This window comes from Callospermophilus lateralis, chromosome 1 (genome assembly GCF_048772815.1).
Source record: "Callospermophilus lateralis isolate mCalLat2 chromosome 1, mCalLat2.hap1, whole genome shotgun sequence".
NCBI classification, from domain to species: domain Eukaryota; kingdom Metazoa; phylum Chordata; class Mammalia; order Rodentia; family Sciuridae; genus Callospermophilus; species Callospermophilus lateralis.
The window spans coordinates 199,973,186-199,988,604 of record NC_135305.1 but is presented as its reverse complement, the minus strand read 5'-3'; the positions used below and the strand labels follow the sequence as shown (position 1 = coordinate 199,988,604).

Sequence of the window (15,419 nt, the reverse complement as noted above, 5' to 3'; positions counted from 1 at the left end):
AGAGAGAGGTGGCATTCCCAAGTTGGCAGAATCTTAAACAAACACCAAGGAGTAGGTTCTTGATTCCATACACCTTCTATTTTGTTTGGACTAATTTTGAACATAAGAAATCATTCTAAATGCTCAGCTTATAGCTATTCTAATAGTTCCTCATTATATACCACCACCCAAATAGAACAAGGATTCTTAACCATTTTGAAAGAGATTTCAACTTAGAAAGCAATACAATAAGAAATGTTATATAGTAAATAAACTTTATTTGTCTGTTCCTCCAAGATGACATTGCCAGTCACAGATTCGTGTACAATACCATTATGTATTGACTATTTACAATTTACAGTAGTATTTTTTCCTCTGAAAAATATAAGTACAAAAGCTAAGTAAACAATGAGGTACTGCCATTTGGGATTTATCATGTGTACATAGCTTAAAGAACTAGTCTTTAACAAATAGTCAACAAATCAATCTAGGTAATAGTCAATTAAATGCTTTAATTATTTTTAAAAATCTGCTGTTTCATCTCAAAATGTATTGCACAAGTCTTTAAAAAAGAAAAAAAATCACTCTAAAAATAAATAAGAAAGACAAGCAATTCTTTAAAGGGAGGAGAAAAAATGGAAGAAAGAAACATTATTGAGTCCATAAATCAGGTTAAGTTATTCAAAATATCTTTTAAACAACATAAAACTCTTCCCAACAGAAACTGAAAAAAAAAAAAAAAAAACTATCACCATTTCTCCACTGATAAAAATCTATTTAAAAAGCAGTCTGCAATATATCTGTGGGCCAATGGCAGTCTTCCAGATGCATGAGGGACCCTGAATGACAGCTTCATTATCAAAGAGGAGCAAATGTGAAAAGTTTCAGAGCAGCAGTTGCCCAAAATCACTCTCCCCATTTCTTCAAGATGAAGATCGGAGCCATGACTAGAAAAGAAAAAGGAAATGATGGTTGATAACAAAGAAAGAAAGAAAAACCCAGCCTTTTAAGGTCTAATTTTTGGGAGACTTGTTTTTTTAAGTTAAAATAAAACAACATCTAGAGTCTGGGGATTGCAATAAAGAAGTAGAAATATTCTAAAAATTAAATCCCAATGGAATCTTCTAGAAATTAATGTCACTGGAATGATTCAAACTAACTGATATAGTCAGCAATCCTGGAAAACGGTGTTTTCAGGTGAAATTTGGAGCTGCAAGCTTCCACCACGTAACAAGCTGAAAAGAATCCCAGAGTACCAGACTGATGTGGAAGACTACCTACCACAAAGATGTAGCTCTTCAAACAGAATTTACAAGGGACAAAGAGCTTATCCCTCTCTCTCAATATGTTGATCTTTGTACATACTGCAATTATTTCAGCATGATGTACATGGCAGCAAAAAAAAAAAAAAAAAAGTGTGAAAAGCTAAACTTCATCTGGAATTAATAAACATAATGTATAAAATTTAAAATGCTATGAGAAATGAAGCCAAAATCTTCCTAGGAAAGTTTTTCAGATTCAAATACAAAAAGCCAGTGTCAAATCAAGTATAAGATTTAAAATGTCATAAAAATAAAGGTTGTGGGGCTGGGGCTGTAGCTCAGTAGCAGAGCACTTGCCTTGCATGCGTGAGGCACTGGGTTCAATCCTCAGCACTACATAAAAATAAAGATATTGTGTCCATCTACAATTAAAAAATATTAAAAAGATAAAAAATAAAGGTTGTGGCTCAGTGGTAGAGCACTTGACTAGCATGTGTGAGGCACTGGGTTTGATTCTCAGCACCATGTACAAATATATAAAATAAAGGTCCAGGGCTGGGGATGTGGCTCAAGCAGTAGCGCACTCGCCTGGCATGTGTGCCACCTGGGTTCGATCCTCAACACCACATACAAATAAAGATGTTGTGTCCACCAAAAACTAAAAAAAATAAAAATTAAAGTTCGTTCTCTCTCTCTCTCTCTCTCTCTCTCTCTCTCTCTCTCTCTCTCTCTCTCTCTCCCCCTAAAAATAAAATAAAATAAAATAAAGATCCATTGATAACGAAATATTTAAAATAAAATACAATAAATGACCAAGTAAGATTAAGTAATAGATATAAACTTTTCATATATATTGAACAGAAAGGGGAAATTTTAAAGTCTTCTCAATTTGGAAATGAACAATATGATCCACTATTCAAGACATACTCCGAATAGTGTTGGTTTTAGGAACCTAAAGAAGACATGAAAAATATCTTTTGCTGTTATTTAATAATTCCTTTGTCAGTTATTATTTTGAACCCTTAGATAGAGCTATTGTAGGAAACTAAATTCTTGGATGATTCAACAATGTAGCATAATATTAATGTCATAAAATACAAAAGGGCCAAGAGATATTTTCTAGTTTAAAAGAAAACCAGAAGCTGGGCACAGTGATGCACGCCTATAATCCAGCTACTCAGGAGGCTTAGGCAGAAGGATCCAAAGTTTCAGACTGGCTTAGGCAACTTAGTGAAACCCTGTGTCAAAATAAAAAATAAAAGGGGATGGTGTTGTGCATCAGTGGCAAGTGCTCTGGGTTCAATTCCCAGTACCACAATATATGTGTGTGTTTGTGTGTGGGGGGTGTGTATATAAAATAAATAGAATAAAATATATGAGAAAAATATGACAACTAGATGCAATGTACAATCTTTATGGATCCAGGATTTTCAAAAACTATGAAAGACATTATTTGAAAAACTGGTAATACCATATATAATGGTAATTCATATAGACACTATATGAATACTATATATTAGATAATATTATGTTTCCTGAGTGTGATAATTACATTGTGAGTACTAGGGAAACATCCTTTTTCTTAAAGATACATTTTAAAGTACTTGTTTGTGTTTGCAAGCGTCAAAAAGTAACTATAAAATGTTATAAAGAGGGAAAAACATATATAGGATCAAGAGTCAGAGTACAAAAATTTGACAAAATGATAATAGCTGGCTAATCTAGGTAAAGGGTATATGGGTGTTCATTACACTATTTTTGAAAAATTTAAAATGTTTCAAACTAAAAGTTGAGCAATCAGGTAATCAATAAAATATTACGCAGTATACATTTCCAGTGATAAGTGATAGTATTTAACTTCAATAATATAATAAGTGTGGTACTTATTATACAAAAAAAGAAAATGTAAGACTTCATGGATTAGATATAGAATTTACTTTTTAATTCAATATTCATATATTTTAAAAGTAACCTAATGGAACCATGCATTTCACTACTAGCCACCATAATGTAGACAGACAGTTCTAGATATCATTAAGGCAAATTAAATGATATACAATAAAATCAAAAAGGAGATCCAAATATAGGCACAAAGGATTTTTAAGGTTTAAAGTTTTAAAAAAAGAAAGGCCATATCTCAGCATTTTAAACCTTGATACTGTTCAGTAAGTACTGGCTGAATCAACAATCACAGCTTTAAATTAATTGCTATTAACTGGGATCCAATTTACTTGTCATCTGTGAAAATTATGGCAAAGTCAGAGTTAAAGATGTACCCTGTTTAAGGGGGTGTTAAATCAAGTTAATAGCAAGAATAATATGTGAAAATACACAACCAGTGTAACTCCACATCAAGAACAACCACAAGAATGGGATCCTAATTAGAAAAAGTTAGACTCCATGTATGTATGTTAAAATACACTCTACTATCATGTATACTAAAAAGAACAAATTAAACAAAAGAATAACGTGTGGAAGGGAGGAGAAGGGTTTTAAAGGGAAAAAACAGATAATTTTGTGGAACATTTTAGATGCTCACATTTCCCTGCAATAATAATCAGAAACAGTCCCATTCAGTTAAAGTGAGCAGCCTTGAGAGTATCTTCAGAACAAATGTGTCATCTTATGTTGAACTGAATGATCCCCAAAAGGAATAAATCCAATTTTATTTTTAATTAACCTTAGTAGTTTTCATTATTTCAAATCTGGCCTTGACTGTAGTTAAGCCAGAATTTTTAATTCTGGATTTGTGAAATATGTCACTTTTATCTAAAAGATTATTTTAAAAAATTTCTTCTTCACAATCTTTATTAATTTTAAAAAACACTGCTGGTGACTATTAATCTATGTATTATTAATCTATGTAACAGAATTAGCAGAAAATATTTATATTAACCCAAAGCATAATCATATGTTCATTAAATGAAAGTAAAAGAATTTCAGCAAAATGGTTAGTACCATGCAATACATTTGATTTACACAAAAGACACAAGACATTTTATTCTCCACTCACCACATGCTAACTAAGCACAGACTGATGGTTTACTCAGAAGATACCACTGCGAGGTGAAGTAAACTACAAAGCCAGGAAGAAAAAAAAGCTTATTGGGTTAGTTTTAAGACTTAGTAGAACACATAGATTATATGTGAATATGAAGTTTACAGGATTAAATAGACTGTACTTAAATTTTTCTCAAATCTCCCCAAATTAAGATATTCAGGCAACATATAAGGAATGTGTAACACTCCCCATACTAAAAATAATATTATGTAGTTCAGATTTTATTTGCAACTTTCATTTAAAAATTTAAACAACATAATGAAAGGTGCACTTGATACTTTAAGTACATATTTAACCACTATATAAATTAGGGAGTGATTATTTCATTATAAAAGGGTTTTAAAAATAACTCCATTAAAGTATACATTAAAATTTGATTTACATAATCTTAGTTTATTCTCAAAAGTACCTGGCAACATGCTGATGAGTTTATAGCATAGTATATATATATATATATAAAAATTAAATTTTCATTCCTAAAATTGTCAATTTCATCACTAAATTACTCTTATAATTCAACAGAAAAGAACAAGAACAGTTTCAAGAATGATGACCCATGCTAAAATTTCAATTTAAAGGAACTCAATCTCAAATATAGTTTTTTACCACAGCAAACTGAAAGATTCTATGTCCTATTTTTGAATGACCATAATCCAAAAATCATTAATTAGTGGTTTGCTTTAAAAATGGCAACACCAAAAACAAAGACTGTTTATAAAAGCTGAGTATTACCAACTTGGGAAGTATCATTTTAATCATATTTTATATTTAATGTGAAGTTAGTAGAAAGCAGCAAAATTAAAACACAAACTCGAAAATAATGTTTTGCAACACAGACAACAAATAAGATTAATATCCTATAGGAAAACTTGCAGAAGTACGCAGAATATATGTAGGATATTCCCTGTGTCTAAAAACAACCTAAGTGAATTAAGAAACCACTGAACTAAACTGTAGGATGGCTATATGTTATATAGAATCTATATAATCATAGAATCAGCCATTAAAAAAGAATGAGGTAGATCAATTTGTAATGAGCTGAGATAATAAAATGACATATTAAGTGAAAAAAATCAAGTTGTTGCACACTCATTTTTATAAGATAAGTGATAAAGGAATAATCGTAAGGTTTAGGGAAAAAAAATGGAGCTATTCACATCATTAGCAGAGATGATCTTGGCATGGTGGAAAGTATGTAGGTGTAGGTTGAACATCATGAAGGACTCTATGTTTCTGAATTCTTCACAATTTCTTTTTTTGTAATGATCCCATTGTACCATATCCAACATCAGAGTCAAAAGCACATTCACAATAATAAATCTGTATTTATAAATGTGGATTCCACATGTAGTATTTTTCACTATAAGCCTTTTTTTTTTTTTCTTTCCAAATCCACCTTGATGCATCTTCTTATACACAAAGGGAAAGGTAAACCTCATGCTGGCATGAAAAACTTTTGTACCTAAAAAATGCTGAAAAATCTTGATGATTTTATTAATTTAGGGGAGACTTTAAAATTTTCAAATAAAGAGAGAAAAGTATGACACAGTATAAGATGGGTCTAGAACAGGAACTAATCAAGAACTAGACACAAGGGCTGGGGATGTGGTTCAGTTGTAGATTGCTTGCCCTGCGTGCTCAAGATCCTGGCTTTGACCCCCAGCACTGCAAAACAAAACAAAAACTAGATAAAACATGAAGGATCAGTGTAAAAGCAAAGCAGAAATAATCAACAGATCAACTGTAAAAAATGAATAGAGGGGATGGGTAATGAAAACAAATCCTTGTTCATTTAAGAATAAAAACATTTTAATGGAATCATCAAGAAAATAGATATATAGATTTCTGTGTCATGAAGTTTTACTAGCACTCTAAGGAGAAAAATATATTCCTAGAGAAACTATTAAAGAGAGGTTTCTTTATAAGAAAGAATGTGTGACGCACTGGGTTCGAGTCTCAGGACCGTATATAAACTAATCCACCACTAAAGAGAAGATGATTGCTTGCTTTAGTGAGGGGAAAGAAGAGAAAAGCAACACTGGGGTCATGAAATAGATTAAGAGATTGGGGGGAGGCTACAGAGAGCTCTGCAAAAAAAAAAAAAAAAAAAAAAAAGGATGCGGAAAGAGAGCTAGGGGCCAGACACAAACTTCACAAGCTTCAGGTTCTACCGAAAGTGGTAACGTTCTTACCGAATTACTAGCCCAAGGCAGAAAGAAATTAAGCATGGGGAATTTTACATAATTTATGAAGTATGTGTTTGTTTCATTCTTCAATCACAGATGATTTCACAGCTTTTAAAGATGTCTGTCTACCTTTCCCTTGTAAGACACCAAAATCTCAAAAATGCTTAAATTCTTTTATCTAGAATTAGTGTATATGGAAATCACTGAAATAAAGAAGTGTAATCTATAAAACATCTCTCATCACAATATAATTTGATTTGAAAAAAAGTTATTACACGATATACCAAAACAAATGCCTTTTCCATCCTTTCCATAAATAGCTCAAGTTCTGGAAATCCTACATAGCACAAATGGGCACCAACCTCAAATATAGAAGACTTCTCTTTCACTTGAAGTCACACATTCACATTTCCCTTGGTTAAACTTTTTTAATGTAAATTCATTCTCACTTTTCAGACTATGGCAAAATCAAGCTTTAGAATTTTTCAATTTCTTTTATCACTCAAAGTCTTTATAAATGAAACAATATAAGCAAATGAGATAAAGTCACTGCCTATCTATAGTCTATTTTTAAAGCTTACCATTAATCGAGCATCTTCTCTTTCCAAAATTTTCTGAGTCTGATCATCGGGGAACTTCAATACAGTGGTTATAACTTTTGCCATGGTCTACAAGAAAAATGAGAGGTCATTACTAATGGATAGTGAAGCGGAAGGAGTCTCAACCCATTCTGACATGTTCTGCTAGTGGGATTCTTAGTGCTCTCAATGGAAGCCACGAACAAAGAAGTATGATGTGAAGGTATTTGTCAAGGAGCCAATACTAAAATTTTTATTTAAAAGGACTGCTTACAATGTCTGAGTTTATTTTAAGGTGTATATCCAATAGCATGAAGCTGTATAAAGATCTAATGCTCTTGGCCCTTTGTCTTATTAAGATGAAACTTTATTACTCATTTATTTAAAAAGGCTTTTTATTTGCAGGAATCTATAAAATGATGTATTGCCAAAGCATATGCTCTAAATAATCAGAATTAGATGGCCCCAAGTTCAGCTTTCACTAAATCACATCATATATCTCATAAACATGGGCTACTGCATGAACATGAACATGCTTAGTAGGTACTTTTCAAGACATGCAGCACATCAGCCTAATAGAATTACAGATTACATTTTAAATAAACACGAGATGTTTTGTCTGGTAGAAAACATGATGAATTCAAAACATTACACATGGTGGCTTGCAAAAACAAGATCATAAATTGTGCAGATCTAAATAAATATACCGTAAAGACTGTCACCCATAAGCTCCTGGAAAATTCGCCTCAAAGGTTGAAACTCCCTATTTTGTATCAAGATGAGATGTTTTGAGGGAGACAGAGAGGAAAGAAGATACCACTTATGAAATAAGTAGGATAACAAGTTCAGTGCTTACATACAAGTGGCAGTGCTCTCCTGAGGATTCCTACTGTGGGTGGGAAGAGAGCCCAGAAAACTGACTCTATTCTTTGTTCATGGTTACAGAGACTCTGTGTGTGGGGTGGGGCCTTGGTTATGGGAAAGGTCATTAAGAAAAAGATGGCACAATACAGTTAACCAAAAGTTTTGGGAAATCACATCATTAGAAAAATAGTATAATTATTTCCAGAAAGGAAAGAAACTAAAACATTGTTTAAAAAATTCCTATTATGTACTAAGCCTAATCAAGACACTTTACATATTTCTAATATTCATTTAAACTAACAGATTACTAATACTGTTCCTCCACCACAAAAATTCACATAACAAGATTTTAGTTTGTTCTCTTCCTCCTTGTATCTTTGCCTTTACCATTCTGATTGACAAAAAGAACAAATGAAAGAAAATGCCATTTAAAATATTATTTAAAACAACTTAGTTCCTGGAGAATTCAAAGACATTTTATAAAACCCCTCATTTAAATTGTATTAACTAGAGCTGGGGTTGTGGCTTAGCGGTAGAGCGCTTGCCTAGCATGTGTGACGCACTGGGTTTGAGTCTCAGCTCCACATAAAAATAAAATAAAGGCACTGTGTCCATCTACAACCAAAAAAATATTTTAAAAAAACTGTATTAACTACACAGAACACAATCTTGTATGTTAACCTAAAGTCTGAATATCAACTACATATGTGGCATGAAATGGCAAGAAAAATAGGAAGAAGTAACCATTTCAGTATTTTTTTTTTTTTTTATTAACACTCTGAAGCAACTTACTGTATACTATCTGTGAGGATCATTTTTAGGAAGTACCAAAAAAAAAACAACAACAACAAAAAAAATGTAAGCATTCACAGTTATAGGGGCCATTTCTCTAATTTCAATACCATATTAAGCTCAAAATACCAAAAAGTCCACTTATGTTCATTATGAGAACCATATACATTTGTGCATGAGCATGTTTGGGGGAAAAAAAAACATAAAAGAATTGTGGTAGTTGTCTTTTCACATTTATAGACAACATTAAATGGTAAACCTACCTCTAAATTCATCAGCAATTCAGAATCTGCTGCTGATATGCACCACACCCAGTAAAGCCCTAAAGCTTGCCAGAAAACACTTTACCCAAGAAGCCCAGGCTCTTTGCCACACCTTGGGAAAGAAATCAGACTGTCTCTTCATATCCTCAGGCCCTGGGAAGGGAAAGTGCATATGCACCACCTGATTTAGGAATGGCCTCTCCTGCCAGTCTTTCCATAGGAAGAGGCATCTTCAATAAAAGTTAGGATGAGAAATACCTTTTAGGCTAAATTTCAGTATCAACAATAGTGTGGAGGATCAAAATCTAAGAAAAAGAAAGTAGAAGGAGAGAAGAAAGGAGGGCTTACTTAACCTCATACGATAAGAATGTGTGTACTATATAGTCTTCTTTAAAACATCAACTGCCTGATAAAGAACTTTGTGTGCAAAAGTAGATGAAGAAATAAGTGAGATGACACACAGAGCCTGCTAGAAAAGAAAAAACTGCAGATGGTCATCAAATACAAAGATTTCAACATTCTCTGGCTCATTCTAAATCACATCCTGGTCTCCATCATTTCAAATTCTTTGTTAATGCATAGAAATTAAGCAAACAGCAAAAGATGTGTCTAAACAACTCTGATCTTGTCACCCCCTGCTTATACATTTCAGGGATAACCTCTCTATCATACTTTCAGGTAAAACTCCAAAAATATTCAAGTCCCTCCACACTCTGTAGCCTTGTGGAAGCACTTTCACTTCTCAAGAGTTTTGGTTGCACTAGCTTTGTCATTCCAGAAAGTCATATACCATTTCTTGCCTTGGACCTGCCTGGGCTGCCTCTACTGACTGGGCTCATCTATCAAAATTTAACCCTATACCACCTGCTCCATGATATCCTCAGCAACCCTTCCACAAGAAAATATGAGGACTCTGTACCTCTCTTGTAGCCCTTACTACATTCTACATCACAATATGGTTAATTGAGAATAGCTCCATTTCTTACTATATAGCGAACTCCTTAAAAGTTAGGGATGTTAAATTCATTTTATTATCTATCACAGTGCTAAATAAAGGGCTACATGTAGTTAAGTGCCCAAGGAATGTGTAGTAAATTAAACCTGTTACCAATTCTCCATATTTAGCTATGAAATGTGATGGTACAATAATAGACTACTTCTCCATTTTTAGTAGCCAATAAAGTACCATGAATGAAGACAAAGACAAAGCAAGCACTATTTCTCAGCATACACTCCTAGGCAGGCTTAAGATGAGACTGCTTGTGCCAGGGGGACATCCCTTTCAACTATCTCCCAAGTCACACCCTATACTGAACTACAAGGCCAAGAAAACAGGCCTAGACTTGTTTAAAAATTGTTTTGCTTGTGCTGGGTCTTTCCTCAGAGGCTCAAACTCTATAGAGATCTCCAGAAAAACTAGGTTGATGCAGCCAGTCTCTCTCTATCATAGATCAAGGAAAGATTAAATTATTTACTTAGCAACAACATTTGCATTGGAGCTTTAGATTCACTAGTAAATCAGGGTAGCTAAGTTCTGAGAGCCATTTTATTATTACTATTTTTTTTTAAAGATATGCCTCTCTTCCCTATTAGACAACACAAAGGTAACGTCGCCAACCTCAAATATAGACTGCTGTTTTATGGACACAATAAGAGAAAGTGATATCTCATTAGTTTCATTTTAAAAAGACAAGCAGAATATCAGTTTTAGCTGTCCTTGAAAAATAATAAAAGTCCTTAAGAAAAAAAATGACACAAAAAAGATATATTAATTTATCTCTTTCCTATGACACATGTTCAAAATCATATTAGGCATTACTTTAATTTGAAAACTATTTGACATAATGAAATGCAATTATATAGATAGTAAGGATTAAAATGACTTCCAGCAGCCCGGTAACTCCTTGTGTTGAATCTCCATAAATTCAGACTATTTTTTAAAGATTATTTTCTATGACTTTTCTTTTTAAATTTTAAATATATTTGCCAAATCAATGCCTGAACTGGCTTAGTATCCTATGACTCAGCAACTCCCACAAAGCCAGACATTAACACTGAGTGCTTCCAAGGATAGGAAACTCATTATTCCATTCTCAGCCAAGATACATAGATAGATAATGTAAAGTTCCATAAAGGTAAATGAAGAGTTCCAACAATGTCCAAAGCAGAAACTGCTTAAAATGAAAAATAGTATTTGAGGAAAGGCTCATGAATTTCCCTAAAAGCATTCTATTCTATTTACGATATAGTTACCAAATGTCCAATACAAGGCTGTTTTTAAAACAGTGGAGAAGATAAAAGTAAGAATAAGGCAAGACTCTATACTTGAGGATTTTACAATAAATTTAACATTTAGAAAACAAATTAGCCAAGTATTATTACTTACATGATGTAGCAATTTTTAAATGATTAATATTCTACATGTTCGGAAATGATTTTTGTATAGTAACTAAAGTACAATCTTCCAAAGAAGCCATTGCTAATTATGACCATTTCCAAATTTTACCAACACTATCCTAAACTCTCCTTGAAAATAAAAAATTTTCTCCTAATTTTAAGATCTGAAGAAAATAGCCACATGCTTCACAAATTATTAAGTGAAATTTTAATTTTTAGTATTTAGCATCATTCCATAGCACTTTAAAAATTAATTTTTATAAATGTAACAAATATAAGCAAGATCTATCAATACACTTTTGTTTACGAAGAGCAGTAACATAATTAGCTATTGCTCATAATTAGCATGCATAGTCTAATAGTAAATGTATGGTTATGTGTGCTAAAAGTGAAACGTATTGTCTTTTAGGTTGAGGCTTATATACCAAATCACCAGACATGATTTATACCTTAGTCTCACGACCCATCATATATTCAAAAAGCACTTTTCGAAGATACTCAAACTCAGTAGGTTCTCCCAAGAGTGAGACATCCGTATGGTACAAATTGCTACCTGTCAAATAAAAGACAGTTCAAATTGTAAAATCAAAATAGGATAAACTACTTGCTACATAGAAAATAGACACATTAAAAAACAATCAATTGTACAAAGAGAGACACTGAGTTTAAATTAATTGTACTGTATATCCGTGAACACATTAAACATTCTAACTGGTATGCTGAAAGAGAAAACAAGAATTATAACAATTCTAATTCTCCTATCTTTTTCTCCTCCTCCTGCTACTATTTAAAAAGACAATATAGCTAGTACAAAAGTTTCATAACATTGGTACTTCTCTTCTAAATATTATGTGGTTGGCTTCAGATGTTCTACAATGACTGAAATTACCATTTTTATTTTACAAAGGATTTAATATCTCAGAACATTTCTCTAGTTTTTTTTTTGTTTTTGTTTTTGTTTTTTTTTTTTTTTTACTATTCCAATCTGAAAGCACTTAGTTTAAGTTTTCAAAACTATTTTGAAACATGGGATAGATAATCTGAAAGTGCATAGAATATTAATGCCATTACAGTTTGAAATATATTGATTTGACCATCTTAAAAAGACTTAAAAAAATCTGTTAATCAAGCTCTCCTCCAATCTAAAAATAAAGCACATAAGTTGCACACTGACAATTTTTTTTAAAAAAATTTCTTTTTTAGATGTTGATGAACCTTTATTTTATTCATTTATTTATATGCAGTGCTGAGAATTGAACCCAGTGCCTCACACATGCTAGGTAAGCACTCTACCACTGAGCCACAACCCCAGCCCACACACTGACAAATTTTAATCTGAATAAATTAATCTATGCATCAGGCATATATTTGTGCATATTTCTAGCAATATGGTACAACAGATAATCCCTCTGTTACCAAGAAACATCTAGATATTATATAAAAACATTCTAAAAGCATAAAAAAATCCCTAAGGGGGTAAGGGACCAGAGGAAAATGAAACCACAGAAGTAATAGCAAGGCAGACAGGAATCTGGGGATGCCTAGGGGTAAGAAAAAAAAAAAGTCCACATTGAACAGTTTTGTAAGAAATAGAAGACCAGCTTAGGGTCCTTGCAATGTGGGAGTGCCAAAATACAGACTCTGATATAAAACAGGGAACTCTGACTGCCTGAAAGGCAACTTATTAAGAAACCTGTCCTTGCCTCTGCTTGAAGTAGAGGGGAAAAAGTAGCTCCACTGAGAATGTGTAACCAGGAACTTACTCTTAGAATATAGGACTCAAAGTTAAAATATTTTTTTCAGGTAAGAAATTCTAAAACTTAAAAAACACATTTGTTTAAGACTGGTTATGCCCAATATCTAACAGAAGCAAATGGAAATTCTTTCTGACAAAATCCTTAATCAAACAGTTCACACTCAAATGAGTTCTCAATATAGAAAGAAAAAAAATCATCACATCTCAGGAGGCAAGTCCCCATGAGCAAAAGTTTGCAGAAAAAATAAACAACAGATATATAACCCAGAAAGATCCTGATAATGAAACTGTCACATACAAATTATAAATTCACTGCTTGAAATGTTTAAAGAATAAAAGACAGTTTTTGTTATGGCTTGGATCTGGAATGTCCCCCAAAGGCTCATGTTTTGAAGGCTTGATGTCCCCCAATTAAGAGATGGAGATTTTGGGAAGTGATTGGATCATAAGGGCTCTGACCTTATTTACTGATAGATTCATAATTTGATCGCATTATTGGGAGGTGATGGAAACTTTAGGAGGTGGGCTAGTTGAAGGAAGTAGGTCAAAAGGGGATCTTTGAAGGGTATACCTTGTCCCCACACACTCTTCCTTTCTCACTCTGCTTCTCCATTGCAATGAAGTGAGTAGCTTTTGCTCCACCAAGCCCTCCCACTATGATGTACTGCTTCACCACAGCCCAGAAACAATGGAGCCAGCCACTGAAACCTCTAAAACAATGAGCCAAAATACATCTTTCCTCTTTTGTTTTTCTCAGGTATTTTCTCACAGAGGTGGAAAGCTAACACAGTACTGAAGAAGTGAAACTATTTGTAAATGACACGATTTTGTATATAGAGAATTCTTAGGAATCCACTAAAAAACTATGAGACTAACAAGTAAGTTCAATACTACTGCAAGATACAAGATTAATAAATAAAATTCAACTGCATTTCTATACATCTGCAAAGAACAATCTGAAAATAAAGTTTTAAAACATTTTTAATTACAATAGAATCAGGAAAAATAAAATTCTTAGCAATAAATTTAGACAAATATAAAACTTACACTCTGAAACTACAAATGCTTAAAGAAATGTAAAAGATCTAAATAAGTGGAAAGACATCTCACATTCACGGATTAGAAGAAAATACCTCTAAAATGGCAAGTTCCATACATGACTGAACACAATCCCCATCAAAATGCCACCTGGCTTCTTTGCAGAAATTGACAAGTTGATCTCAAGACTGATATGGATATTCAAGAGACCCAGAACAGTCAAAACAATATTGAAAAAGAACCAAATTGGAGGACTCACTGTGGGCAATCTTGAAACTCAATACAAAGCAACAGTATCAAGACAGTGTGATATTAACAAAGAGATACATTATTAATACCTAGTATATCTATGTATTCTCTCTCCCCTCATCCCCTTTTATTCTCCAAGTGGTAGAATCCAGAGTCCAGAAATAAACATATATATATATATATATATATATATAACTGACTTTAACAACATTGCCAAGATAATTTAAAAAGGAAAAGAACAAGATTTTTTCCTTTTCTTTCTTTCTTTCTTTTTCTTTTTTTTTTTTTTTTTTGGTACCAGGGATTGAACTCAGGGGCATTCAACCACAGAGCCACATCCTCAGCCCTATTTTGTATTTTAATTAGAGACAGATCTGAGTTGCTTAGCACCTTGCCATTGATGAGGCAGGCTTTGGACACATGATCCTCCTGCCTCGGTCTCCCTAGCCACTGGGATTATAGGTGTGCACGACTATGCCCAGCAAGAACAGGATTTTAAACAGCACTGGACAACTGAATATCCATATATCCACAGAAAATAAAGTTAAATCCCTTCTTCACACCATATGCAAAAATCAATTCAAAATGGATCAAAGATAAAAATGGAGAAGTTGAAACTATAAAACTCTGAAGAAAACATAGGAGTAAATCTTCATGACCTTGGATTAGGCAATGGTTACTTAGATATTAACACTTCAAGCAGTCAGCAACAAAAACAGATAAAATGAACTTTATCAATATCAAAAACCATCAAGAATGTGAAAAGAAAACTCACAGAACATGAGAAAATATTTGTAAATCATTTACCTAAAGAGCTCATGCAACTCAATAAAAGACAACCCAATTTAAAAATAACCAAAGGAGATATACAAATGACTAGTCGGTACAAAAAAAAATGCTTACTATCAACAGCCATCAGGGAACTACAAACCAACATTACAGGACACTATTTTATACTGATTGGGATTAGAAAAAGACAACAATAAGTGCTAGC

The 15,419-nt window shown here is 32.9% G+C and overlaps 1 protein-coding gene across 4 annotated transcripts in view; it reads right to left on the bottom strand.

Moving 5' to 3' along the window:
- Positions 1–235: 235 nt before the first annotated feature.
- Golga4 (golgin A4) overlaps positions 236–15,419 on the bottom strand; it is a 96,806-nt gene continuing 81,622 nt past the window's right edge. For all 4 annotated transcript variants that reach the window (XM_076843628.1, XM_076843635.1, XM_076843643.1 and 1 more), the window contains 3 exons: positions 11,832–11,935; positions 7,070–7,156; positions 236–926 (listed from right to left, as the gene is read on the bottom strand). In XM_076843628.1, coding sequence (XP_076699743.1) covers positions 903–926; positions 7,070–7,156; positions 11,832–11,935 — 215 coding nt within the window. In that variant the 3' untranslated portion in view covers positions 236–902. The remainder of the gene's footprint in view (positions 927–7,069; positions 7,157–11,831; positions 11,936–15,419) is intronic.